The following is a 27,601-nucleotide window of genomic DNA, read 5'->3' on the forward strand; positions in this document are numbered from 1 at the left end:
TAAATAAATAAATAAATAAAATCTTTAAACAAAACAAAACAGTCCAGGTCATCAAAAACAAGAAAAGTCTGGGAACCCATCATCACCAAGAGGAGCCTCGAGAGATCTGACCTCTAAAAGTAATGTGGTATCTTGGATGGAATTCTGGAACGGAAAACGGACATGGAGTAAAAATTTGGGAAATCTGAATCCAGCATGGACTTCAGTTAATGATGACATGTCCGCGTTGGTTCCTTAGTTATGACAAATGTATTGTATTAACATAAGATGTTAACCACCGGGGACACGGGGTGTGTGGTCTCTGGGGGGCTCTCTGTCACGTCGCAACTCTTCCATGCATCTAAAACTCTTCTGAGAGAAAAGATTTATTAGCAAACAAAGCAAAACAAAATCCTCTGAGGGCTTCTGGTTGGGCTGAGAATAAAATCTAAATTTCTTATCCTAGTGGACAGTTGACATTGCTCTGCGGGACCCGGTTGGTCTCTGTCTCCCACCACCTTTCTGACCATTCTGGCCTTGTCTCAGGCAAGGACACGGGGGCCTTTGCTCCTGCGTCCCCTTCTCCCAGAATGCTCCTGCTCTTGCCAGAGCTTGCTCTCTCTTGCCCCACCCGACCTCCCTCTTCCTCCCTCCCTCTCCCTCTTCCCCCCTCCTATCCTCTGGTCGAATCCTTCTCAACTGTCATATCCCAGTTTAAATGCCACCTCCTCCAAGAAGCCACCTTGAGAACAATGACGCATGTCCCCCCCACCTGCATCCCTCTCCATCACACTACATCGGTTTCTGGCACTGATGTCAGCCTACCATTATTTTACGTAAGCTGTTCACCTGTGTACTCCTGACCACCCCAGGAGAATGTGCCCAACCCACTCACAGCCATAACCCTAGGGCCTCGTGGGAGGTAGTTTAATAAACACCCGATGAGTGGAGCAGAATTCACGTCTGCCCGTCTCTGCTGACTTGCTAGCCTTGTCACTCCGTGCCCTGACCTCCCCACCTCCGGAAGGGACACCTCCCTTTACCCACCTCCAGCCTCGATCTTCCAACCTTCCATACTCCCTGTCCTCATTCCCTTACACCTGCAGTGTCAGGCCCTGTAAATACAGCCTTGTCCTGGGTGTGCGCACCCCGTGGAGATCATTACTATGCAATTAATGCTACTCAGTTGCGCGTTACTATAAGTGCCCATAATTGCATAATTAGGACCCATAATGTAACACAATCATTAACATGTTTTATACCTTGGCCTCTTCCAAACTAAATTTTTGTTAAAGCACCCCAAGTAATTAGTTTAGCGTGAGGATGGAGGAAGTTTCTAGAGAACAGAGCAAGCAGTCTCCCCTTTGTCTTTCCACGTGGTAATGAGGAGGGAATGCCTGGCACCTTTGAGAAAGACGCTATTGATTCTTTAGCACCAAAGCATCCCCCCTGAGCCCGGCTCTGTGTTGTTTGCTGAATTTTCTAGAATGAATGGGAACCAGTGTGTGTTTGTGCTTAAGGCACATTCCCAGTTATTTGTGCTGATGGAGCAGAGAACTCCCTCATCCTCGTAAGAGATATTTTCCAAAGTTAAAGGCAACAGAAGGGTGGGGGAAGTGGGGGGTGAGGGAAATGGGGAGTTAGTGTTTAGTGGGTACAGAGCGTCAGGTTGGGAGGATGAGCAAGCTCAGGAGATGGTTGGTGGTGATGGTTGCATAACAATGGGGATGCACCTGCTTCCTCTGAACTGCACACTTAAAAATGGTTAAAAAGGTAACTTTTATGTTGTGTATCTCTACTACAATAAAAAGAAGCCCAGTGACATATTTTACTGGAAAGTAGGCACAGTACTTTGATAGGAGAAAAGGTCAGTTATGCAGCAAACACAGAGTAAGATCCCACTTTTTAAAAATTTTATTTTAAAATTATGCAGGGACACCTGGGTTGCTCAGTGATTGAGCATCTGCCTGTGGCTCAGGGCATGATCCTGGAGTCCCAGGATCGAGTCCCACATCGGGCTGCTGCAGGGAGCCTGCTTTTCCCTCTGCCTGTGTCTCTGCCTCTCTCTCTCTCTCTCTCATGAATAAATAAATAAATCTTTAAAAAAATAAAATTATGCATAATAAATAAGAGGCTGGAAATAAAAAATGTCAAAGCACATAATTGATTATTTCTGAGTGGGAGCGATATCTACAGTCTTCTTTTGGGCTTCTCTGTATTTTTCCAGTTGGATATTCTATGGTCAATGCTTGTGTATCTTTTGCAGTCAGATTAAGCGTGGACACACAGCATTGTCAATGTACTTGATGCCACTGAGTTGTATACTTTAACGTGGCCGTGATGGCCAATATCTTGTTGTGTATATTTTAACACATACAAACGTGCTTAAAAACGCAAAGGCAACTTGTACTAAAGACGCTACCTACCTGGGGTTTCTTGGGGTTGATCCTGCCCTAATTTGCCATCACCCCCTGGTCCTGCTCCACTGCGTGGTCCAGGGGAGCGAGACCAGGCATGGGACGTGAAATCGAGAAGCTAAAAGATACCAGGTATGGGTTTAAATGTTTCTAGGTACAATCCAAGATTTTGGCCTCTTCAGATCAGATGAAAAGCATTCTGTAACAGGAAGCTTTTTTTTTTTTTTTTTTTTGAGTTCACTCAGGATTTATTATGATTCAAATTGAGGCCAGGTTAAAGCTAACCCTCATATTTTCTACAAAGCAGGGATTGTTGACTGTGATAGCATAACCATGATTGCAGGAAAAACAATCACAAATCTTTAGAGGCTGAACTGTTTTCAGGAACACAAAGATACCACATCGCTTTGACACTCATTACAAATAAAGATGTGTTATATGTGTGTGATGTTTTTAACCTTCTAAAGTGTATTTGTGGTTTTTATTTATTGTGTTATCAGGCAAATCATGTGAAAGTGGCCCTTCTATTAAGATGGGAGATGCCGGAGCCCATTTGTTCACTGCCTGGAACTACCCAGCAGATAGGGGGAGGTCATTGGTGCCAGAGCAGGGCCCTCCCTGGTGTGAAGTCCTAAAGAAGGTAAGAGGGGATGGGCTATAGGGGAAAAGAGGGTGTGCCTCTTCTGCAGCTTCTAAAAGGAAGGAGGAGCAGGTGGGAGGATAGGCAGGGAGGATTGCAGTGACTTTGTTAAAGGGGCCTCATGAGGCCTTTATCCACGAGGGCCAAGGGAGCTGGGGTATTTATACACCAATTCCTGCCAGTGAGGCTCCTCCAGGGGTGACACCTCCCTGGGCAGTGCCAGCTGGCCTCTAGCATGGGCGTCGGAAGGCTCTTGGGCAGCATGGAGGGGCTGACAATTGTGGCAGAGCAGGTGTGCTCAGCGCTGCAAGGACTGGAGGACTCTTTGTGCCTCAATATTGTGCCCCAGGGTAAGGGCGGTGTTTGCAGGGAGGACAGAAGGTGTAAAACAGCCCCCCTCGGAGATGAGAGAGCAACTCAGCTGGGCAGTCCCAAACACCCCACTTGACGGTGCATTTTTTTTTTTTAAAGATTTTATTTATTCATTCATGAGAGACACACAGAGAGAGGCAGAGACACAAGCAGAGGGAGAAGCAGGCTCCCTGCAGGGAGCCCGATGTGGGACTTGATCCCAGGACCCCGGGATCACACCTTGAGCCAAAGGCAGATGCTCAACCGCCGAGCCACCCAGGGGCCCCTTGACAGTGCATTTTGAATAAGGACATAGCTCAGCTTCCGCTGCCTCTGAGCCATGCTGTGTGGCTGCTGTGTGCTGGCATGCGAGACAGGGGCAGACGAGACCTCCTTGCTAGTCATGGAGACTTCACGGGGGCTGCAGACCTGCAGGCCAAGGAGTGAGATGAGGGGGACATATGTGTGCAGTGTGGGGTGCCTGATGGAGGAGTGGGCAATGTCGGTGGTGGTGGTGGGCTGATACTGATGGGGGAACAGAAGGCTAGCTGAGGACAAAGCTCGAGCCCAGGGCCACACACTGACAACAGGCAGAGGGACATTCCTCTAGGGACTCAACTGCCTTGAGGTTCAGACTTTTCTAAGGGCAAGAGGCAATATTAGCCCGACCCCCAGGATCCTGTGAGTCTACTTTACCATATAAAAATTCCTTTAGAAACATCCTTTATCTCTAAACCCCCCAAGATCCATGTTGGCAATCATCTCCCAAGCACATGACCCACTGATAGACATCTGTTTTATTAGATGACTAATAAGTGACCCACCGATGACTCAGGTTTTATTAGACAGTAATAAGTGACCTTTCCCCAACAATAGCCCCCTCAAGGTCCTGGAAACCTCGCTTCCAAAATTCCTTAGAGACTTATGCTCTCCCTAACCCCCTCCCAACCCCCAGGTATATAATCAGCCACCCCTCACAGGCCTGGGACAGCAGCTCTTCCTGCCCCGGGGTCCTGTCCCCAAGCTTTAACAAAACCACCATTTTGCACCAAAGATGTTTCAAGAATTCTTTCTTGGTCGTTGGCTCTGACCTCACCCCACCAAACCTCACCTATATTCCAAAACTTCATCAATACCACACGCTCAAGACCGAAGGATGAGTACTCCTGTCGCAGCTGCGAGATCTCTCTGAGCCTTAGTCCGTCTGTGAAATGGGACGATGATAGATTTGAAATCTCTGTAGGGATTTCTCAGTGAATGCAAGTGTTGGGTAATGCGATGAGCAGAGTGGCCTCAGGATTTCGGATTGCCAACCCTCACCCCCAGGGACCAAACTCATGCCAGGATGCTCCAGGGTGACCACAAAAATCACCAGCAGGGGGTCCAAGCAGCCGGGAAGCAGGCGGCCTCATGGAGAGGTCCCTGCCACTCTTATCCTTTCTCTGGTTCACTGAGCTCCTGCCCTTGTCCATCCACTGTATGAACAAGATCCAGTGAGCAAGGTGGGCAAGGCCTCTGACCGCAGTGTTCCGGTGGGAGGCTGTTGCAGGGGGGGCAGGAAGCAAAGCTCTCCCTGTTTTCACAGTGTATTTATCTCCCGACGACCCTGGAGCAGCCCTGGGTTGCACGGGCTCTCTCAATTATTGGCTGTGCAACCGCGGGCAGGCTACCTAACCTCTCTGTGCCTTAGCTTTCTCATCCGTGAAACGATAAAGTATCTCACACACAGGGTTGTTTTTAGATTTAAAGAATTCCTGGCAGGCAGGTGCCTAGCATAGGCCCTGGCCCTCAGTAGGTATCGGTGGCTATTTTTCAAGGAGCTGATCTGATTGTTCAGAACCATTCCCCGAAAGACCTTGGGTCTTGGGTCCTGGTGGGGACCTAGCCCTTCCGGGAATGGCAGAAGGCTGAGCCCCAAGCCCCATGGCCAAGCCTTTGGGAGGAACCCCAGTGCTCTGGTTCTGGCTAGAATGGAGTGAGGACCGTGTTGCTGAATGATGAGCATGGAATTTGGAGCCAGGCAGACCTGGGGGAGCGTCCCAGCCTCTCCACCTCGTAGCTGCAGGATCCTGGGAGAGTCGCTTCACTTTCTTGAATCCTACTTTCCGGAAGCACAAAGTGGTGGTAATCGTGATAGAGCACATGACGGTTGTGTCACTCACTCACTTGGGAGTTGCAAACCCCAAACGTAGTGGCTTAAAGCCACAACCCTCTATTTTGCTCATGAGTCAGTGGATTGGCACTTTGGACTGGGTTTGGGCAGGGGGTCTGCTGGTCTTGTTTGGGCTCATTCAGGCACCTGGGGTCGGCTGGGGGCCAGTCTCTGGGGCTGTTGACTGAGGGAACTGGTAACGGGGCCACGTGTCTCATCGTCTGGCAGGCTAACCTGGGCTTGCTCACGTGGGGACGGTCACAGGGTTCCTAAGAGCCCCAAGGGAGGAAACCCAATGCCTAAGGTCTTTGGAGAAAGTCCCACAGCCAGATTCAAGGGGTGGAGGAGTCAATGGAAGGGGAGACTTTAACTATACCATCTACTGGGTTGTTTTGAGGATAAAACAAGATCATCCGGGTCAGGTGCCTGTTAGCATTGTGAGTGCTCAATAAATGCATTGACAGAGATTAGATTTCTCTCCTCTGATTTTTTTTTTAAAGTAAACTCTACAACAACATGGGGCCTGACCTCACGACCCCAAGATCAAGAGTTGCATGCTCTTCCGACTGAGCCAGCCAGGCGCTCCTCTCTCTTCTAGATGTTCAGTGATTTTTAATTTTGTGGAATGTCTTGTCTTTGTTTCCTCCCCCACACCACGAGGATAACCACTTTCAGGCAGCGATGCCCTTTGTAAGGGTTTGATGAGGGAGGGAAGGATGGTGCCCGGATGCCGGTGTTGTTATCCTATTACCCATGTGAGATCTGTCTCCACCTCTTCTTCGCACACCAAAATGCAAGCCAGACTTGATTGCCTTTTCAGGTTTGTTCATATTTTGACCCACATCCCACTTTCCAAGAGAGCTGTTTTGTAGACACTGCCTGGAGCTGTCCTTTCCTCCGGCTGCTGGAGCCTCTCCGCCTAATCACCTGCTCCCCCAGGGCACCTCCTCCCTTGTGTTCGTTCCCTTCCTCCACTCCAGCCTCACGTCTGTCTGCCTCGGAGGCTCCTCCGGGCTGGAGCCACAGCTTCAGGGGGTTGCAGGGGAGCCCTGGGGACATGAGGCTCTTCCAGGCAAGGATGCCAAAGGCCTGAAGTGAGGTGTACCTGTCATGACTCTAAGTACCCGCAGGCCAGACACAACGCGGGGCTCCGGTGGCTCTGAGGGACCCTCATCCCATCTGTAAAAGAAAGGAGCCCCCTCCCCGCTGCACCTCCTCAAGATCTCCAGGGAGCTCTGAGCAGCTCCCGAGGCTCCCCTGTGCTGCCCAGCGCACTGGGAAAACGCTTAGGGCTTTGAGCCTGGGGAGACTCCAATCAGGCTGTCAGCTGCTGTGGAAGGGGAGGGAACAGGTACAGGGCCTCAAAACCCGAATGGGGTAAGGCATGAGTAACTTGAGCGCTGCCCCCTCCTCCCTCAAGCCCCCAGATATTGTCAAGCCAGACAGGACTCCTGCAGGTTAAATATTAGACAACCTTCCTCTGGAGCTGGGATGCTGAGAAAGGGGAGTGGGAGGAACCAGCAGACCCCCCCCCCCCCCAGCTGGCCCCTGCAGAAGCCGGTGGTACTTCTGAGACCACCCTGGAGCAGTCCCTGGGCGGGGTGCTTCATGCACATTCGCTTGTGAGTTCACACAGCATCGTCTTGAGGCTGGTGGGGGCAAACCTATTTTGCAGATGCAGACATTGAGGATCGGAGAGTTTAAGGATATTTTCTTTGAGGGGCACCTGGATGGCTCAGTTGGCTAAGCATCCGAGCCTTGATTTCAGCGCAGGTCTGATCTCTCAGGGTCGTGAGATCAAACTCCGTGTTGGGTTCCATGCTTAGCGTGGAGTCTGCTTGAGACTCTCTCTCCCTCTCCCCCTGCCCCTCCCTGCCTTCTAAAAGAAATACATAAATCCTAAAAAAAAAAAAAAAAAAAAAAAAAAGAGGAATATTTTCTTAGAGTTCAAAGGTCAAGGATGGAGCATCCGTGATCAGTGTGAGTTGGGGAGGGGTCGGGAGAGGCCCAGGGGATGGCTGATGCCCACCAAGCCCTTGGCCCCTGGGCTTCAAGAGAGGGGAATGGATGAATGCATGAGTGGGCAGGTCAGGTTCAAGAGTGTTTTGAAGGAAACTGAGGGTCTTGGATCTTTGCCATGAAGGTGAGTCTCCTTGAACTCCACGAGCCTCAATTTTGTCTCCTGTACAATGGGGTTGTCATCAGGGTCAGCGAAGTGATGTGTAGAAAATTCTCATCTAGTCCAGTGTTTGGCATATACTGAGCAGGCGCTCTAGAAACACGGTCCCTATCCTATATCCTGACTCCAGCAAGCTGTGGGGCACCAGGGACGGCCCCTTCAGGCAGCCTTCCTTCCTGGCGGGGCATTGCCAAGAGCAGCCCCATGCCCTACATTCGGAGTGCGGCCGGGCCCAGCCCCGGGCAGATGCTGTGGCTTCTAAGCTCGCTTCTGCAGCCCTGTATTCCAGACCAGCCCTAGACTGGGCTTCTCTTGTAAATATTGATGGAGGCCCCAGACAGAGAGGAACAGGAAAACAAAGGACGATTTATTTATGATGGAAAAAGAAACCAACAGGGGGAAAAAAAATCCACAGGCCTGACAGGAGAGAGTGTTTAAATAAACCGTGGTACAGCCACTCGATGGAGCATCCTGCTCCTATTGAAATGATGTTTACCGAGGGTTTGTAGCAACACGGGAAATGCATATACTAGAAAGCTGAGTGAAAAAAAGGAAGCAGCTGAATTGTAACTTGGGCATAATCACACGTAGGCAAAAATCAAGCCACAGAAAAGGATGCCCAGGCTGGAGGGACACACACTGCAGAGGGGGTTGTCTCTGGGTGGTGAAACTAGGGAGATTTTTTTTTTTTTTTTGTACTTCTGTATTTTCCAAATTTCTTTCCTACAATGTCGTGGTTGGCCTAATGTGGAAAGCAACCCAAACTGAAGGGTTGGGGTTTTTTTTTGTTGTTGTATTATAAAGAACAAAAACTTCATGGGGAAGCAGGACGGATGACCCAAGGAGAAGCCAAGGGACAAGGCCCCCCGGGAGGCTGAGGGCTTGAGGTGGCCAGACAGGGCTATCACACGAGGCCGAGTGCCGATCCTAGACTCTGACCCCGTGGAGGACCACAGGCAGGCTGACACCCGGACACACTCAGGGGTGGCGGTGGCGTGTGATCTGGACTCTCCCCTTAAACGCGTGCTCTCTGCTTCTCTCCTGTGAAGGTGGCTTACCTCCCTGCGAGGAGCCTCCTTCCTAATCTTTGGCAGAACGGGATTCTCTCCCTTGCGGGAATGGCTAGAGCAGGATAGCTGGCTTCCTGTCCTCTTCACGCAGAGGTGGAGCTCCTCGGAGGCAGCCCTGCCCTTGATGGCATTATGCTACCTCCCTGCCTCCCCTGCCTTCCTAGCATGTGTGCAGCATAGGTTCCATTCATTTGTTTAGGCATTTGTTTATAAAAATTACCTATTTTCCTCCACCAGGACGTGGGCCCTGTTAGGGCAGGGACCTTCCGCATACCCAGCACCTGGAACAGTGCCTGGCCTAAATGTTCCACGAGTGAATCCTGACTGTCGGCCCAGGTGGTCTTTGCAGGCCCCCCGAACTACCTTGCTCTATCTACCATGATGGCCCTGATGCTAGCTCTGGACACCCAGGCTGGTGATGAGAAACGCACCAGCTCTCACCTGGGTCAGACCGGTTCTGAGGCTCAACATGAAAAGATAAGGTGATCGATTAGTGATGTCTGCCCAGGACCACAGGGAGGTGGATGAGATGTGCCCGTACTTTCCATCTCAACCCTCCCTTCATCCTGAAGACCATATCCACCATCACTGGGTCTGGAACGAATTCCGCTGTTTCCCTGTTCCCGACCACAGGACCATGGCCCAGGCAGGGGGGCTCTGAAAAGTTTTCTGGAGTGATCCCTAGTTCACCCTGGGCTTGGAGCACCCCCTCCGCCCTCATGGTCTCCCTGCTTGGTTGCAGTCTAGTCCATTGCCTGGCTCCTCGCTGGAGGCCTGCCCTTGGGGGCTGGATCTGGCTCCATCTGCCCCCAGCTCCCACTTGGGGTTCACCTCCCAAACAACCCCCAGCCTAGCATCATGATGCCAACGCCGCCTCTCAGTCCTGTCATTGAGTTACCTCGCTTCCCCGCCAAGGGTCCCTTGGAGGCTCTTGCCTGAGTGTTGGCTCTGAGCTTGAGCATGGCCTTGGCAGGGGCTGTGGGGTCACCAGGCTCCAATTTAGAAGTAAAGTAGGCAGCCTCACCTTCTAGGCCCTAGAATGGGGACAGTGGCCTTGAGTGGTCCAATAACAGTTCTCGTCTCCACGCCAACCTCCCCAGTATTCCTTGCTCTAATCATACACTTTCCAGGAAGACCCTGGCTCAGCCCTGGCAGCTGCAGTGAACGAGAGCGCCTGTCCAGACCCCCAGGGGAATTTGGGAAGGATTTATTCTGGGCGTTCTCATTTCTCTAGCAGAGAAGGCCGCCAATCGTCCTTCCCATTTTCAAGGTAGGAACGCTGACATCCAAAGCATCCTCAGCTCCCCACTTGCCAGGCCTGCCCTGCTGCACCCTCATCTCTACCATTTTCCTCCAGGCTGTTTGTCACTTTAGGAGGGGTCCCAGCTGCCCTGGCTTCCTGCTGGCCCCAGGAACATCGCTGCGCTTCTATCTGTGTGTGCGTCGTCCTCAGCGAGGAGACGGGGCTGTGGCAGTAGATCTGACCAGTCTCTCTCCCTTCCCTCCAGGAAGAATGGGCAACTGGACTATTCTAGGTCCTCAGCTCCTGCATGGACCTGCCCTTCCCTGCTCTCCTGTCCAACCAGGCAGACCAGGTGACCACGTGGCACAGGCAGGGAGGAGAAATTATGCCATCATCTCTCACCAGCCCGGGACGGGTGCCTGGTGGTGGCTGCCCCTGCTCCCCGAGGTGAGGGCTGTGTTGTTTGGACAGCTGTTTCGTGCAGGCTCTGAGATCTGGGGCGGGAGTCTGTGGTCACTTATCACCGCGTCCAAGCAGGGGAGCTCAGAGGAGGACGGGGGGGGGGGGGGGGATGGTGCCCTCAGATCATATCTCCTCCTCCCTCTCCGGAGACCTCAGATGTGGAATCCCTTGGGTTCTTCATGGACCACTACAAGATGCATCTTTTTCTTTTTCTTTTCTTTTCTTTTCTTTTCTTTTCTTTCTTTCTTTTTTTTTTTTGGAAGGATTTTATCTATCTATTCATGAGAGACAGAGAGAGAGGCAGAGACACAGGCAGAGGGAGAAGCAGGCTCCATGCAGGGAGCCTGATGCAGGACTCGATCCCGGGACCCTGGGATCCACCCAGGTGTCCCAAGATGTATGTTTTCAAATGGCTGCTAATTGGAGGCGTCTCCTCCTAGTAGACTAGAATTCCAGGTAATAAGAGAAAGTCAAATGGGTAAGGGTCAATTTACTCTGCAGGCAAGGGTCCCATGGGCAGCTCCCACTGCAGCTGTTCTACTTCTCCAACCATCTCTCCTCTGGCCGGGCCCCCTCCGGGGCTCCCCAGGGCTCTTGGCACAACCCAGAACCACCTCCCTGTGTGTCCCAGGTGTTTCTGGAACTCTGGAGTTAGGGGCTCAGTGGCCAGTGTTTAGGAAGGCACCGTAGTGGTATATAGGGAGCTGGCCCACCTCCAGCAGGGTTGGCTCGAGGAGGTTATTGAGGATCACCTGGCACTAGGAACTGTGGTTGGGATTGGGTTGCACCCCTGAACTTTGGCGAGGTTCTGACAGCCCTTCCCCCAACAATTTAGATTTGAAGCAAGGGGGGACTCATCCCTGCACACGTGGCTGCCCTCAGCCTCAGGGCACCAGGCCCTGGTTCCATTTTCATGCTGCACCTCTGCATCCCACCGACAGCAAAGCCGCATCCGAGGGCCCCGGCCAGTGGAGCATGTAGGATTAGAATCCACCCCTTGCTGGCCAAACGCCTGAGCGGCCTGCTCTCCCAGAAATGGCCCACGGAGCGGCAGGTCGGGGGTGCTTTCCGCTTCCCGGTTTGGCAGCAGAGGTGCGGCAGGGGGGTGGCTAGACCCTGGTCTGCGGCACGTCGGGGCCGGGCAGGGTCAGGACGGCGGGCAGGAGGGTGCCCCGCGGGGAGGGGAAGCTCTGCAGCTCCTTGGGCAGGAACCTGGGTGAGATGTGGTCTGCCAGGAAGCAGAGCGTGCGCTGGCGCCCCACGCAGTACACGAGGTCGCCCACCACCGCGCACTGGAAGGCGTCGGGGTAGGGCGTCCGGTACGTGGCGCACTCGTACCAGAGGCGGGCGCTGGCGCTGCAGCGGTACACGCTGATGCCCAGGCTGCGGTTGAGGTCAAAACGGTAGAGAAAGCCGTTGACCGCCACCATCTCGGCCGTGCGGTCCTTGCCGCCGCCCGTGGGGCCGGCCTGCCAGCGCTGCTCCCGGGCCGAGAAGCGCAGCAGCAGGTAGCGCAGGGTCCCGCCCGTGACGAAGATGTCGCCGGCGCAGGCTGTGGCCGTGTGCGCCAGCGCGAAGGTGTCGTTGGGGAGCGGTGGGACGAAGGTCCAGCGATCCTGGCGGGGGTCGTAGCATTCCACCGTGTTCAGACACTCGCCCCCGATGGCGTACAGGCGGCCGTCCAGGGCCACCAGCCGGCAGTGCGGCCGGGCCTGGTTCAGCGGGCACACCTCGCTCCAGATCCCCGTCAGCGGGTTGTAGCAGAAGACGCGGTTGGAGGGCTGGGGCCCAGACCCCTGGCAGCCGGACACCACGAAGAGATAGTTGAAGAGACTGCAGAGGGCACAGCCCCGGGACACAGCCTCGGGGGGCAGGCAGGCCAGTGGGCGCCAGACGTCCCGCTCCTCATCGTAGCAGCAGAGACGGCCCGAGTCCCCCGGGGGGCACACATCGGCCACCACCAGGTGCCTGTGGCCCCGCAGCCGCCGCCGGAGGATCAGCTCCCGCTCCGTCCCGCTCAGGCAGCCGTAGATGTCCGGGCTGCGCAGGACCTGGAGATAGTTGTCGCTCATCACCTTGTAGGCCGCCTCCTTCAGCGCCTCCAGCTTCTGCCTCTTGGCCAAGGTCAGTACCTGGTAGCAGTTGCCCAGATCCAGGTGCACATCCGGAGCCGAGCCAGGGGCCAGCGGCAGATGGAAGAAATTGGTCCCCGCCACGAGCTGCACGCAGGGCTCCCCGCTGCTTCCGGCCGAGCCGGCCCCGAGATACGTGGGGGGCAGGGGGCAGCCGGGCCGGTTGCTCCCATCTGGGCAGGACGGCCTGGTGGCCCCAAAGCCATCGAGCCGTAGCTGGAGCTCCGGGTTCTCCGTGATCTGGAGCAGGCTGTCCTTCCTGCTGAAGCCTTGCGTGGAGGGTGACGGCCCAGGCTGGGGGGCGGTGGGTGTGTGGGCTCCACCTTCCTGGTCATCGGCGTGGCCTCCTGACACCGCCCCTGTCCCCGAGGGGCCTGGCAGGGGCACAGGGGGCGGGGCCTCAGCCCCGGCAACCGATCTGGGGGCCAGCCTGCCCTTGGAGCTGGCGCGGGAGGTGGATTCCACATAGTAATCGTATACCTTGCCCTTCAGCCTGGGCCCGATCCCCTCCACCTCCTCCTCCACACGCACCCGGGCCACTGACCAGTAGGTGTAGGAGGCGCTGGTGGCCCCCTCGCGCTGATGCAGGGTCAGGCCCAGGTCCCCGGCGGCCCGGAGGGCCCCGGCCTCTTCCCTGTGGGTGAAGATCCAACTCTTGCTCATGTCAGTCTTGCCTTCCACGTGGGCCGCCCAGTTGGCGGGGGTGGGGTCCTGCTGCCCGGGTCCCAGTTGCCCGGGGGGGCCGCCGTCCTGCCAAGGGGCAGGCTTGCCACCCGCACCGCTGCTGTCTGCTGCGGGGGAGCTTTGGGATTCGCGGCCCAAATGGGGGTGCCGGGGTGGCTCGGGCTTACCGCCAGCACCTGTTCCGACCTCCGGGCCACTGCAGCGAGGAGGTGCCAGCCCAGAGTCCGGGCGCTGCCCACCCCCTTCCTCACCAGCGCCGTCCTTCTCGGGCTCCCGAACCTCTTGGGCCTCTGAGTCTTCGGGAGAGGGTCCTGCTGCCGGGACTCGGGAGTCCCCCTGCTTCTCCCAGCCTTGGCCCTGCGCTGCTCTGGCTCCCTCGCTTCCCCTCCGGCGTCTCAGCGCACCGTGCGGTGCCCCGGGAGCAGCTCCCTGGGCTGCAGGCTGCCCGGAGCCCTCGGCCTCCTCCTTGGCCTCGGCCTTGGTGTTCCTGCCCCGCGGCGGGGCCTGGGCAGGCCTCGACTTGTACAGCCTGTAGGCTATGGTCAGCAGGAGCAGGGCAGCGGCGGACAGCACCACCTTGCCTGCCAGCTGCATGTCCAAATGCCAGTCCTGGGCCTCCGCTCCTCCTCTTCCGGGGAGCATGCTTCCCAAAGCAGACCCGGGGCTGAAGAATGTCAAGAATCCTATTAATGATTGCCCAATAGGGCCCGGTTCCTGGTTCCTGCCGAGCCGAGCTGGAGGGGGTTCTGGGCTGGCTCTGGTCAGCCAGTGGCCGGTGGGTGGTGGAGCAAAGGTGACTTTGAGCTGGCAGCGGGTGGCCACCGGGCTCAGGGCCAACAGATCTCGGCGCTGGCCTCCTCGGATGCTTCGATGCTTTTCCTGGGGGTGGGAGTGGGGGTTGTGCCCCAGGGCTGAGCTTGTGATCGGCCTCCTAGCCGGCAGCAGCTGGAGGATGTTAGGAGTGTCCAGCAGGTACACAAAGAGGGAGGAAGCTCTTGACCAAATAGTCACCCGATGCCAGGAAATGCACGGGGTTGGTTATTACATGTGTGTGTGTTTTATTTTCTCTTTTGCAAATCCACTGGGCTCCGAGTGTTGGGTGTGGTGAGCTGCGAGACAGGTGGAGCCGTGGCAGGTGTGGCATGAGATCCTCCCCGTCTGTTTCCTTCCTGATGGGGTCTGCTTGTCCCGGCGGGGAGGTCCGAGATTAGCAGCAGGGAAGGCTGAGCCCGGGACCGCAGCCAAGCCACCTGGCCTGCCTGTGAGTGCCTCTGCCCTCCCTCTGGCCCTCCTGAGAGCAGATGGGGAAAGCACCGGGCATTAGTGCCCAGATCAGGGCTAGACGTGTGGCACCTCCTTGCCCTCGAAGACAGACAACGTCCTCTGGTGAGAGGCCAAGGGAGAGTCACTCGCCCCCATCTCACCAGGGCTGTGGGTTCCAGATCTAGACTACCTCCACCTCGTGAAAGCTCAGGAAACATCAGCCAATCCTCTTCCTCTCCTCTTTCTCCTCCTTCTTGGGGTCATTATCACTCATATTAATGGTCACCAGCTGGACCTGGAGCACAGCTCTAATTCTGCACCTCTCCAGAACAAGGTCCTCTCCAGGCACCCAGAGGCCAGGGCAGGGCTCTCAGACTCGTGCTGCCTATGAGGCCAGCACATAGAGTGGCTGACGTGCCCCACAGGGCCTCATCCCCCCTGTGTTGGAGACCCTTAGAGTCTAGGTCGTACCCAGATCACTCTTGGAGTCTAAATGCTGGTATCTAATTTTAAAAAGGAGGAAAAACAACAACAACAACAAAAACCCACCACTCTGTGGGCCAAAGGACACACATATCTGGGAGGAATTTGACCCCAAAACCTTGACTTGCAGAGAAACTCCTGACTGTCCACACCGGTGTTCAGAGCCTCCACGTCCACCCTCAGCTTACCCTTTGAGCTCATCTGAGCGCTGACCCAGGCCGACCTCCCTGGTGCCCGCTGGTCCTCATTCCTCTGGCTCTTCAGAGTCGGGTCCGAGGCTGTGCTTCCCAAGCCTTCTTCCCCAGCGCCTCGATCCTTCCAGAGCTGGCTTCCCCTTCTCTGGGTCTCTTGTTCTCTCTGGCGTGCCTCCTTCAGCCTTTGTCATACAGGCCGGGGGTCAAAGTGCAATCTGATCTGCTGGGCCGAGCACAGTTGGGACAACTGCCAGCGTGCACCGTGCCTTTTCGCGGGTAGAATGGAGGTGGGCACTCTGGATGAGTCTCATCGGATGCCTACCATCCCGTTGGGGAGAGATGCAGTTGTCACCCCCGTTTTATGGCAGCTCCAAGCTCACGTCCCTTGGCTTGCAAATGGGGACTCACATCCCTGTTTCCAGAGTCCAGAGTCCAGGGTTTTACAGACTTCACTCACCAGGTATGGTTTTCCCGGGGAGTCAGCCCTCCGCATCCTGTTCTGCAGGCGACTGGAAGTGGGGTCCCCCCCCTTTCCTTTTCCTTATGGTCAAAATAGTGATTCAGATGGAATATAATGGGCATGCGAGCCCCTGGGGTGCTTGTCAGGAATGCACATCTCCATGCTCTGCTCCCGGGCTTTCTGATTTCATAGTTTTGGGGTGTCTCCCAGGAAATCTGTCTGACAACCACCTCACTTCCCTGAGTCTAGGAATGAAAAGTAAGCCCACTTTGCTACTTGGCTGCTGAGAATTCCTTTTATCACCGGGGGTGCAGGTGGGTGGGTGAGCACTTTGTTTCATCAGGGCCAGTGACCAGAAATGGGGAGTGGGGTTACTTTGCATATGTAAGATCATTTCATCTTCCTGGCAATGTGGGGGGGAGGCAGATACTATCATTGCCCTCATCCTCCAGGTGAGGACATGGGCTCACAGGCGTCTGCCAACGTCACGTAGACTGTGAGTGGAAGAGTCTTGACGTATAAACAGGTCTCTGGCTGCGTGGATCATTCTTCTTCCTCTGGGAATGGGAGGACCAGGTGGGAAAGGTATAAAGGGTCATACTAATGATTTGTCCAGTGGTGAATCCAGGATTTGCCCCCTCCCCTCCACTGGCCAAGCTACCATTTCAGCGGTAGGGGCAGCTTTGGGACTCCCATACCCTTGGAGAGGGACAGACTTCTGGGATGCCCCTTGGGTGACAACGCTGTGACCTGGCCTTGTCCTCTCCAGATGCCACCAAGTGAGCAGGGGGTCGGCCCCTTCAGCATGCTGCTTCCCACCCAATAAAGACTCCACTGCGCGGGGAGCACTCTCTCTGTGACTCCAGCTTAAACCTTTTGAGTCAGACAATCACTCTTTCTGTTTGGAAACTTGATCCCGGGCACTGGGTGTGGCCAAACGGGTCCCCTGGGGTGGCAGGGGAGTGGAGGAAGGGCCCCTGGGAGCAGAAAACACAGTCCCAGCCCTGAGGGGCCTTATATCCTGACTCATAAGATGGCACAGGGCCCTGAAATATGACAAGCCACACTGTATCACGGAGGAAAAGTTAATGAGATGACTTGTCAACGGGTGCTCATTGACAAAGTACCACGGCCAGGGAGGCCAGAGCCAGGGGCATCAGAAGAGAGGTCAAAGGAGTATTCCAGAAACAGGTGTTGAGCATCGAGTATTGATAAAGGAAGGAGGGGGGTGCAGATGGAGTGATTGAACAAATATTCAGCAGAGGCTCAGCATGGACAGGCCCCTTGCTGGTAGGATGACACGGGTTACACAGGGCACCCCGGCGGGCTGCGAGCTCGGGGAGCCGATGCTGAGCAGGAGGATGGTTGGGGGTGGTGCTCGTTGGTGAGGGTTTCCGTGGGAGGAGGCACCGGGACAGCGCAGAGCGTGGATGTGGCCAGAACAGGGAAGACCAAGGGGAGAGAAATAGCAGGTCTGAGTACACAGGGGGGTGGCCACCATGACGGGGCCTGGACATCTCCAGATTGGGGCGTGGGGCAGATGCAGGCTGTGTGTGGAGGGAGGGGGTGGGCGCTGTGTCAGGTGGCACTGGTTTGACTCTTGGGCTGGCATTTCCCGAGACCTTCCCTGTTGGAGGGCCGAAGTAACACATGCCGAGCACGGCGAGCACGGCGAGCATGGGGAGCACGGTGAGCCGGGCCTGCAGGCAATGGGGCTTCCCCAGGGTGCAGCCTGCCTTCCGGGAGACACCTGCCAGAGAAGAGAGAGTTGGTACTCACAATTCCCAGGAGGGTCCCCCACGCCACACCACGCAGGGCCACGCAGGGCCTCGCGGGAAGGCACTGGGGTCAGGAAGGAGGCAGACAGGGCAAGAGGACAGAATGGGAACATTACTGTGGTTTTCATGGGAAGGAGTGGGCAAGACAAGGTGAAGAGATTTAGGATCGGCTACTCTGAATAATTTCAGGGGGCCCCAGGGCTGTCTTTCATTTGTCTCATCCCTGGTCCTGGAGTAATTCCCAGGGGACTGTGGGCCCTGGTGTACAGGTGCCTCGAGAGAGTCTGATAAAGCAGGTGGTTGTGGCTCTGCTTTGGGTTAGCTCATTTGCATATGAAAGGTGCGCTCCTGGGTGAGTCATTTGCCGCCTGCGGGGACCAAACCGAGCTAATCCTGGGAGTTCACCGTTAGCTCAGCCGGTTGCTGCTGCCCGTGTCCACCACACAGAAAACAAGAGGATATAGCCTCTCCGGAGTCAGAAGACCTGAAGACAAAGAGCCGGGACGTGGGGGCCTCTAAGCGGTGGCAATGCAGGGCGGCTGGGAGTGAGCTCTCGGCTCTACCTCGAGGTCTCGGGGCATCCTGCAGGTGAGCACCACACTCCACCAGCTGCTTGAAGCTCCGTAAATTACGGCGTCCCCCCAACACCCCTCACCCCCGTCTGTTTGGAAAAAGTGAAATGAGCAGATGAAGACGGGAGCGAAATTAAAAGATAATTGGAAGTCTGTATCCGGCTGCTGTGCGTGCGCGTGCGCGCCGCCAATCTGGCTTCTCCGCGCTGGTGGGACAAGCAGAGGCGTCTCGGGTGGGCTCGGGGTGGATGACATAGAGCTAACCGCCTGCCATGCAAATAAACAGGCCCGTCCGCCAGTGTTACCTCCAATTCGGTGGTGCTGGTCCCTCCGCCGGCCTGCTCAACGGTCTGCATTTCCCAAGGAGGGAGACGGAGAGGACTATGCCCTTTTACACGCGTACACGTGCACGCACACACCCGTGGGCACATACGTGCATACACATGCGCACACAGCGATAAGAGGATCCTGGTCTGCTCGATGAGGAGGCCAGGCCTAGTGAGGGAAAGTCTGCGTAGCTGGGACCAGAGCACAGGGCATCTGGGTCGGCCTCGGCAGGAGGAGGCTTGTCCTCAAGCCAAGGACAAATTCCTGCTCAACCCGAGGGAGTACGGGAAGTATCTGGCGGTGTATTGGTGGACCCCCCCTTACTCAGGGGTCTGTCCTCCACAAGCTCTCCTTGACCTCCGGATGGGCTTCCTTAGATGCAGGATCCCCAGGCTCGCGCTCCCAGCCGGCGTGCACCGCCACCTCCACATGGGTTGCTAAATGCTGAAATCTTCCCATTCTAGCCACTTCCCCAACCCTACCAGCCTGGCTGCCATTCCTCCAGGACCCTCCTGTCCTGTCTGCCACTTGGTAACCAGATGCTTAATATCGCAAGGGCCTTTCGACCCTGCATCACTCTGCTGCGGGCAGCGCCGCGCCTTAGCAGGCAATAAAATATAGACTATGCTGCTGGGCTCTGGTGTTGAGCTCCGTCTAGGGATGCGGGCACAGTAGGAATCCGAGCTGGCAAAGGTGAGGCCAAACAGGGACCCCGCTGGACCCGCCGTGGTGAACGCTACCTGCTGACCCTTCCAGCACGTCCCGTCAAGCCTTCTACTCACATGACCTCCAAAGAGCCGTGGCGGGCACAGCCTGTGAGCGGCACTTCTGATTGGACCATGCTGCGTGGGCCGCCTTGTCACCGTTATTTTGTAGGTGGGGGCACCGGGGCCCCCAAGAGGTGAAGTGATGATCTTGGCCCAGGTCCCACAGCTTGCAACTAGTATGCAGGTGAGGCTCAGGTCAAGTCTTTGCCCTTGGCCCTGCCCCCCCCCCCCACAGCCTACCCTGCTGTCGGCTGCCAGAGTTTTTGCCTCCACAGAAACCCGAGGGAGGCTGACACTGCTTTCTAGGGAGACATTGTCGCTGTTGTTCACTTATGTCCTGGGACAAGCAGAGGTCAGGGCCGGGCGCTGCCAGGATTTTGGAGATGACAAGGAGTGCTGTAGTCACCAGGAAAGGGAGTTTCAAAGAGTCGGGAATGCCAAGGGCATGAAGAAATGTCCTACTTACAATTCCACTGCATAGACCATTAGGAAGTGAAATAATGGCATGTGATACGTGCCTGTGAATTTGATGGGGAAATTGAACGTGAAACGATTCATGGGTGCCGTTTGAGATGACACAGTGAATCCTGATTTTTGCTCCAGGGGTAGGGTGGAGTGGAGGCGGGGGGGGGGGGGGGGGAGCATCCTGAGGTTGGAATATGCTGCCTGCGAGCAGTGAGAGAGCTCTCACAGAGGCCCAGAGCCAGAAATAACAGTAGGAGCACTAAGCCAATATCTCGGGGCGCCCACTCTGTGTCCGGCCCTGGGCTCTGCTGAGGCTGCAGGCGCCGTCTCCTTGCATCTCGGCACCTGCCCTGCAGCAGGGGTAAGACCCATTCTAGACGTGAGAACACCGAGGCCCAGTTTCCTGCCTGAGGCTAAGTCTGTTTTACCCCCAAAGACATTTTCCAGAAACCCTCGTTAGCGCGCAGGATCTCGGGCCCCTCCCCAGCCTAGAATCCTCTTGCCAACCGGATCCCAACTGTATGACCTTGAATGACCTCAAGAGAACATGGCTTCTCCCACCCGGGGTCAGAGAGAGGTCCCAGCTTTGTCACTGACCCTCTGACGCTGGAACTCTTGTAATAACTTAAAGAGACATCGCCATGGTTTCTGATTGTCAACATCTCTGTGCCTCTGCTTCCTTTTCTCCCATATAGGTGCGATGCCATCCATCCATCCATGGGATTATCTTCTGAAAACACGTTAGGATGCCCAAGGAGGGCACCTGGTGCAGGTGCCTAGCAGGGATTGGTAAATGTCTATAGAATATATTGATGGATCAGAAGAGAGCCCATCCTGGTCGAGGCCTGGAGGTGTGACTTGCTCTCAAGTGCTTCAGAGGCAGGTACTCGTCTAAGCAAATTTCCATCACCTTCCTGAGCAGGTGGGTCATCCCCATTGTACAAGGAAGGAGCCCAGAAGGGTTCAGCTATTTTCCCAAAGCCACACAGCTAGGAAATGATGGACCTGAGCTTCCAACCAGGTAACTTATGTCTAAGGAAGGGCCTTGCTCTCAGCCAGGTTGTCATGCTTTCTTGTCATTGGTCCCTCCTCCTCCTCCTGGGACATTCCTGACAGTCGCCAGCCTGGCGTGCCCTATCAGGGGCAGCTGGCATTCTGGGTGCAGCCGTCCCCAGAGCCCCACCCTAGCAGCCCGTGACTCCCCTCCACTCTCTCTACTTGCAGGCTCCCCATGGCCTCCCTTATCAACTCTAAACACCTCAGCCTGTTCTCCAAGGTCCCTTTGATGGTCCAACCTCGTCTGTCACTGTTCCCAAACACCCGTTCTGCTCCAGCCAAGCTCATCCGTTTACTGTCCCCTCGTCCCTGCTGTCACACGGGCCATTTCTCCCACTCATGGCGTGCTTTCCTACGCCTCTGCTATTCTGTTCACTTTTGCAAAACCCCAGATCAAAATTGGGCCTTCTCCACAGGGACTCAAGCCAGGGCAACAGTTATTTACTCTTTCTGGGTCTCAGGTCCCTCTGAGACTCCTCTGGGGTTACAGACCCTCATTCGATAAATGCATATATGTATATGTATGCAAATTCTGGAAGTCTCTGGGCTCTTGGAGCCCTGGTTAGGATATCCCTGAGTTAGGGGAAGGCACATCCTGAGCTTTTGGAAGTATGTGTTGGATTGGTTTCGGGGATAAGAAATAAGCCAGCTCAAAAAAAAAAAAAAAAAAAAAAGAAAAAAAAAAGAAAAAAGAAAGAAAAAAGAAATATGCCAGCTCAAGGTATGTTTTGAAATGTGTGCTTTGGGTTACTCCATGGAAAAAAAAAAGATTTCCTGGCCAGATAAGTTTAGAAAGCACTGCTGTGTGACCTCTGAGCTCAATTTCTTCCTTTGTAAAATGGGGCCAATAAAACCTACTCCTATATAAATTGTCGTGGTAATCAGATGAGTTACAGTGCATGGGGGACAACCTTTTCTTTGGGCCCCAACATCCTGTGTTCTTCTCAAGAGACCACCAGGAAGGAGAGAAGCAGAGATCGCCTCTCATGCAGGCCTAGGGGAGAGTGGGGCTGGAGGGGCTGGGAGCCCCCAGGGTGTGGCTGTGCCCTGAGCCAGCAGGGAGGGGCTGTGGGAGGGCGGTAGACCTGTCTGGGAGACCAGCTGCTGCAGCCCCGAGTCCCCAGCTGACTCCTGTCTCTCCCAGACACTAGAGAGCTGGTGCTGACCCCTGAGAGGCAGGACAGGTTTGTGTTCCACAGTCCTGAGCCTCTAAATGGAGCTAACTCAGCGCAGCCAGGGGCCTCACTGGCCCATTAGAGCTGCTGGGGCTGATTGCAAATCAATGCTCTGCAAAGAGACAGCCGCCCAGGTGCAGAAGGTGGAGAGAATGGTCCCAGCCAAGCTGCAGAGAGCTGGGGTGGGGGGTAGGGGGTGGGGGTGATGCTGCAGAGAGAGCACCCAGGGCAGCCAGGGCCAGGGGCTGGAGACTCTGCACCAAGCATCCATAGGATGCACCCAAGCCTGGCTCTGGGGAGGGAGAAACAAATGGAGAATGAACAGCTTCACTGAGCACCTACTATGTGCCAGCCACCGGGCAAAGAAGTCTATATTCTTCATGATTTAATCTTCATACAACCCCGTGGCTGAGACAAGGCTATGGTTTCCACCAAATCTGGGTTCATCTTTCTGGGCACCTAGGGAAATGACATTTCCCAGACACCCCTGCAATGGGTGTGGGGGGGCATCGAATGGAGCATGGCCTAGGAAGGGCAAGCTGAGCTGCCCCAGTGGCTGCTGGCTTGAGTCAGGGAAGAACTAGTGTGCTTTACCCCCTCCTTGCTACCCCTGCAGTGGTGACCTCAGAGGCCACGTGTCCCAGCCTGCCCCTCCCCCAGCCCCTCTAGGATTGGGACAGTGAACTGGTATTTGGTTGAGCCACAAAGGCTTCAGGGTTGGCTGGTTCCAGAAGTCCGTGTCCGTTCCCTGGGCCAATGTAAAGTCCACTGGTCTAGGGATTGTTCTCACTTTGCAGACATGGAGACTGAAGTTTAAACAGACTCACCTCCCCAGCCAGCAGGCTCAGCCTCACCCCGACATGTATCCTCCCGTCTGCCCTTTTAAGCTCACCTTGGTCGAGTGGCAGAGAATAATATCGGAGCAAATTGTGCAATTCTATGGAAACAAGAAGGAAGGAGCCAAGGCTTTGGGGGAGCAGGGCTTCCCAGAGCTGAGTCTTGAGGGATTTGACAGGTAAGGTAGGGAAAGGACAGTTGGAACAGAGGATCCTAGTATCCCATAGGTGCAAAGGCCCTGGGGTTGGGGGGGGGCATAATCAGGGGTTCTAGGTATGGGGGTGGTTCTAAGCATATGGGGGGGTTGACGTACCAGCTGTCTCCAACTGGGGGGGAATGACACAGAGACCAAATGAGTTTTGGGCCTTATAGCCAGAAAGATGGAGCTAGGAGCCAAGACAGGCCTTCCCTTGATGCTGTAAGGTGTGGGGCGTCCCCCATCAGCTGTCACCCAGGACGGAGGGTGGAAAGGAGAGGGGATGGTTTCAATTTAGGGAAAGGGGAGCGTACATGGTGTTTCCTTGTCCACGTGCCCCGGGGGTGCCCCCCCTTGTCACCACCCCCCAGCAGCACTGTGCTTTTCCATCTGCGTTCGCACTTCCCAGGTGCTGTAATGTAAAGACAAGACGGTGGCCCAGCCCTACTCTGCGCCCCCAGATGCAAGGTGGTGGGGCCGCTTGCCGAATGGTTTCGCTTCACATTCCTCTAGTCGGCGACAGGTGAACGCTGCTTATTTTATTCTCCGTCTTCGGAGGTGTTTTGTTTTCACTCTCACTGCTGCCCGAGAGCCTGGCAGGGTGGGGGGCGGACAAAGCACAAACCTCTTGGGGCAGAGCCTCAAAGTCCACGGTTTCTAGGCAGCAGGCTGGCTTTGTCGGTGATCAGAGCTTCCCAGAGTGGAGAGGGACCTCGGAGGCTGGAGGTCCCACCCTCTCGTGCTACCCGGAGGTGACACCGAGGGAGGTGATGCCCCCAAATCCATGCAGAGGGGAGCCACGTGTCAGTGCCACGGCTTTGGCACTGAGGTGAGCTCAGGGACCCCCCCCTGCCATGCACACTTGCAGGCTGTGCCCTCATCCCGCAGCAAACCGAAGAGCGAGGGGCCCCTCGTGCTGTTCACGAAAGAGAAACCGAGGCCCAAAGGAGAGGAGACTCTGCCCAAATCCCTCAGCTCAAAGCTGACAGAGTTGGGACTGTGGTCCCCTGAGCCCCGTGGCCGCCCAGGAGGGGACGCCAGATGGCCCGGGAAATCCAGCGTCCTCATCATCTCCAAGCAGTGAGGGTAGGGATGGGAGGTGCCTGGCCAGGAAGCCACCCTGAGATGGAGACAGGGCCCCTGTTCAACCCCTGGTGACGCCCGGACCTAACAGACAGGGAGGTCCCGAAGGACACCCCCCCCCAAGAGAAGGTTTGTGTCTGGAGGCGGTGGGGGTGTCTGGCTCCTACTTGGTCCTCCATAAACATTTGTTGGACACAAATGGATACATGGGAACAGACAAGCTGCCACGTTGATAAAAGCAAATGAGTACAGCCCAGATTGAGCCTTTCGTTGGTTGACATCCTGAGGGGCGACGAGCTGGTATCCTCCGACCGAGAACCGTCGGGAGGGGCTGCCGCTGGGAGGAGGCTTCACAGAGCGATTGCCGGAGTGAGGCATTCTGGGAGGCAGCAGAGCTTGTGCAAAGGCTCGGAGGTAGGAGTGAGCGGCCGGGGTGGGAGCCAGGTGCACGACCGCAGCCGGAGCAGGGGCCTGTGCGGGGTGACCTGAGGGCCGCGGGGGCATCTCCGAGCTCACATCCGTTCTCTCCTGGAGCTGTCCTCGGGGCTGCAGGGACAAGTCCGTTGTGTTGAGTTCGATGTCAGCGAGGACTTGGAAATAATGCAAAAGAGAAGAAAAAACCATTCCTAGGAGAGCTGAGTGGAAGGCCTGTGGTCAGTCACTGCCTTCAAAAGTCAGGTTGCTCTGGGTACGAGTCCTGGCATCGTCGTGGTCCCGAGAGTGCGTTCGCCCAACGCAGAGGCAGCAGGTGGGGAATCGGAGACTCCCTGTGTGCTGGGGGGTCACAGGGGGTCTCCGGTCGGGGCCTGCACCCCTGCTTCTTCTCTGGCCTTGGCTTCTGCCCCCCGCGCCTTTCCACCAGGGAGCTGCGCCGTCCTTCGCCGGCCCACGGGTACCTGGTACCTTCAGGGTCCAGCTTAGGCACTGGCTCCTCCCTGTGTCACCCCTGACCATCGCTAGCGATCACAACGAAAGCCGAAACATTTATTTTGCTTTCACCAGGTGCCAGGCACCCATCCCGAACAACAGCAACCCCGAGAAGTAGGCACTATGGCCACTCCTAGGTGGAGAAACTGAGGCTCAGAAGGGACAAATGACGTGGACTGGAGACCAGAGGTATCCGGAGAGGGGGCAGCGCGAGGCCTCCACCCCCCTGAGCCGGGGCAACCAACCGCGGCGGAGGTGAAGTCTGGGCCAGAGGGCGGCCTCCGGGAACTGGTTTTTCTTGCTCTGGGTCTGGGCTGGAGGCAGCCACTGTGCCAAGTCTGGACGCTGAGGACTTAGCAACTGCTCTTTCAGGACCTTCTGGTCACACGATCTTCTTTTGCTCCTGTGGGCCGGGCGAGGGCCAAGGGAGGGGCCTGGGGCTGGAGCCTGGCCTCTGTGACCAGCTGCGGAGAGTTCGTGTGGGCGAGGTGGCCGCAGGGCAGAGAGCACGGGACTGGGGTCGGGGCCTGGGCTGGAGTGCTAGCTCTCCCGGGGATCTGCTGAGTGGCTTTGGGCCAGGCCCCGCCTGTTCCAGACTCAGTTTCTCCATCTGTGAAATGAGGACATTGGGCAGATCCTAAACAGCTCAGGGATAAAGAACAGTCGACACAGCCGTGGTCAAGAGTTACACTGACATTGCGCGTGTGATAACGGGGAGAGGTGTGTGTGTGTAAGTGTATGCGTGTGTGGGATAGGGGAGGACCTGGGCCCTTCTCAGGTCAGGGAGGCGGGCACATGGAAGAAAGAGGCATGTGGGGAAAAGCCCCTGATGGGCAGCCGGGAGACCGGGCCCTCATCCTGGCTACAGCGCTGACTTGCTGTGTGTCCCTGAGAACTCTGCAGCCCCTCTCTGGGCACATGGGTCTCCATCATCTGAGAGCCTCTGGCCCAATAATCTTTAGCGCTGCTGTGGCTCGGAGTCTAATTCCTCAGAGTTGTTTGGATACTAATGGAGTGCTGGGGCTGATTGGAGAAGTGAGTATTGTCCTGGGGTCAGGGGAACCCTGGGCGTGACCCCTGGCTCTGCCTCCTGCTGGCCATGTGACCCTGGGCATTCCCTTGCCGGTCCCCAGGGTTCACTTATCCATCTGGCACACTGGGCACAGTGCTGAGAGCCCATGGCACTTTTAGGAGCTCTTGAAATGTTTTAATTTCTTTCTAAAATCAGAAATAAAAGAATATAATCTACCCTGGTTATATTCGTGTCTATACCAGTGCAGCCATACAACAGGCTTTTAAAGCCTTTTTTTATGAAAGAAGGCAGGAGTGCCCCCAGGCTCCTGAAAGTCACAGGCGGCCCCCGTCTCCTAGGGTGGTCTCCCAGGGTCGCTTCTGTGATAGTCCTCACCTCCCAGGGCTGTCAGGAGGCAGAAATGAGATCGTCGTGTGAAGCTCGCCTGCCACACCGGAGCTGCCCCCCCAAATACTGGCTGGATCTGGGTGAGAGGTGTGTCAGCAGAGTGACGGCCCCCCAAAGATGTCCCCATCCTGATCCCTGGAACCTGGGACCATAGTTGACACGGCAAAGGGGTATTGGGTCTGCAGATGGAATAAAAATTGTGGCTCAGATTGTCCCTGGGGGCTGCAGACACCTGGAATTTAGCCCAGTAGACCCGTGTCAGAGCTCCGACAACCAGGACCAGAGGATTGTACCTCCGCATTGATAAAGCCACTTTGTCTTCCGTGGTTCAGGGGCAGGAGCAATAGGACATGAATGCAGAGAAATAGTGAGCGCGGGAGGCCCGGGGCCCCAACGGAGACCCCTGCCTGTCTGTGTGCAGTTCCCACCTTGCACGGCACCCCGCCCTTGCACGGCACCCCGCCCTTGCACAGCACCCCCTCTGGGGAGGAGCCGCCTCCAGGCCTGGCATGGAAGGTGGCAGGGAGTCGTGGGGGGTCTGAGGGCCAAGGGAGGCCCCAGGCAAAGCTGCTCCTGTGTTGTTGCTCCTGGTTTACCGTGTCCCTCCGTTTGTCTCCAGGCTCATGTTCTTTAGGGAAGCCGAGGCTCGACTCGGCGATGCCAACCCCTGTGTCCGAATGTCCTGGCCCCTGCCCACCCCATCCCCCCAAGCCCTGCCTCGTTCAGCAGAAAAGTAGCTTCTCCTGAAGCTGCTCAGATTCTGGAAAGTAGCACAGGCCCTCATGCCTCACCACCCGAGCCTGTAAATAAACCTGGCGCGGTGAGCTTTGTGGGACTTGGCACCCCCATGAGGACAGGAGGTGACCTGTCACCTGGGCTCCCCTCGACCCACTGACCCAGAGCCCTTCTCCTGCCCTCTTGGCTGCTCTAAATCCCTGCCCTAGGACGCCCCCTGTCCCCATCCCCCATCCTGCCCCCTGCACCTTCTGGAATTTGCCTGGTTGCCACCAACAAGGGCAGGCTTTGGTGCTGAGAAATGTCAGCTCCTCCATCCCCCACCCTGAAAATGGGACTGACAGCTGGTCCCTGCACCCCCCCAGCTCTATGTGTGAGGACTTGAGAAGCACGCCTGCCTCCAAGGAGGACCTGGGGCGGGGGGGGGGGGGGGGAGGCAGCCTGAGTCACTGTTCATCTATGCATCTCTATGCATCTCTTGCACATCACTCTTCTCTGGGAGTCCCTGGTGAAAGGCCCCCAGGTTGGGGTTAGAAAGGAATAAGACAGGCTCT

General features: G+C 56.0%; 1 protein-coding gene and 1 long non-coding RNA gene across 4 annotated transcripts; one reads left to right on the forward strand and one right to left on the reverse strand.

The window, feature by feature from the left end:
• Window positions 1–8,064: 8,064 nt before the first annotated feature.
• Window positions 8,065–15,449, reverse strand: KLHDC7A (kelch domain containing 7A). The gene has a single exon (XM_077899406.1). It carries the CDS (start codon window positions 13,949–13,951, stop codon window positions 11,603–11,605), a length of 2,349 nt encoding a protein of 782 aa, XP_077755532.1. The 5' UTR covers window positions 13,952–15,449; the 3' UTR covers window positions 8,065–11,602.
• Window positions 15,450–22,241: 6,792 nt separating this feature from the next.
• Window positions 22,242–26,145, forward strand: LOC144314838 (uncharacterized). 3 transcript variants are annotated; one of them, XR_013380699.1, is made up of 4 exons: window positions 22,242–22,864; window positions 23,292–23,405; window positions 23,544–23,711; window positions 24,968–26,145. It is a non-coding gene; the product is annotated as an uncharacterized LOC144314838 (long non-coding RNA). The 3 variants fall into 3 exon arrangements; XR_013380698.1 differs by lacking the exon at window positions 23,544–23,711 and having other exon boundaries at window positions 22,247–22,864; XR_013380697.1 differs by lacking the exons at window positions 22,242–22,864; window positions 23,292–23,405; window positions 23,544–23,711 and adding an exon at window positions 23,718–24,713.
• The last annotated feature ends 1,456 nt before the right edge of the window (window positions 26,146–27,601 follow it).

The sequence above is a fragment of the Canis aureus genome, chromosome 5 (genome assembly GCF_053574225.1).
Source record: "Canis aureus isolate CA01 chromosome 5, VMU_Caureus_v.1.0, whole genome shotgun sequence".
NCBI classification, from domain to species: Eukaryota; Metazoa; Chordata; class Mammalia; order Carnivora; family Canidae; genus Canis; species Canis aureus.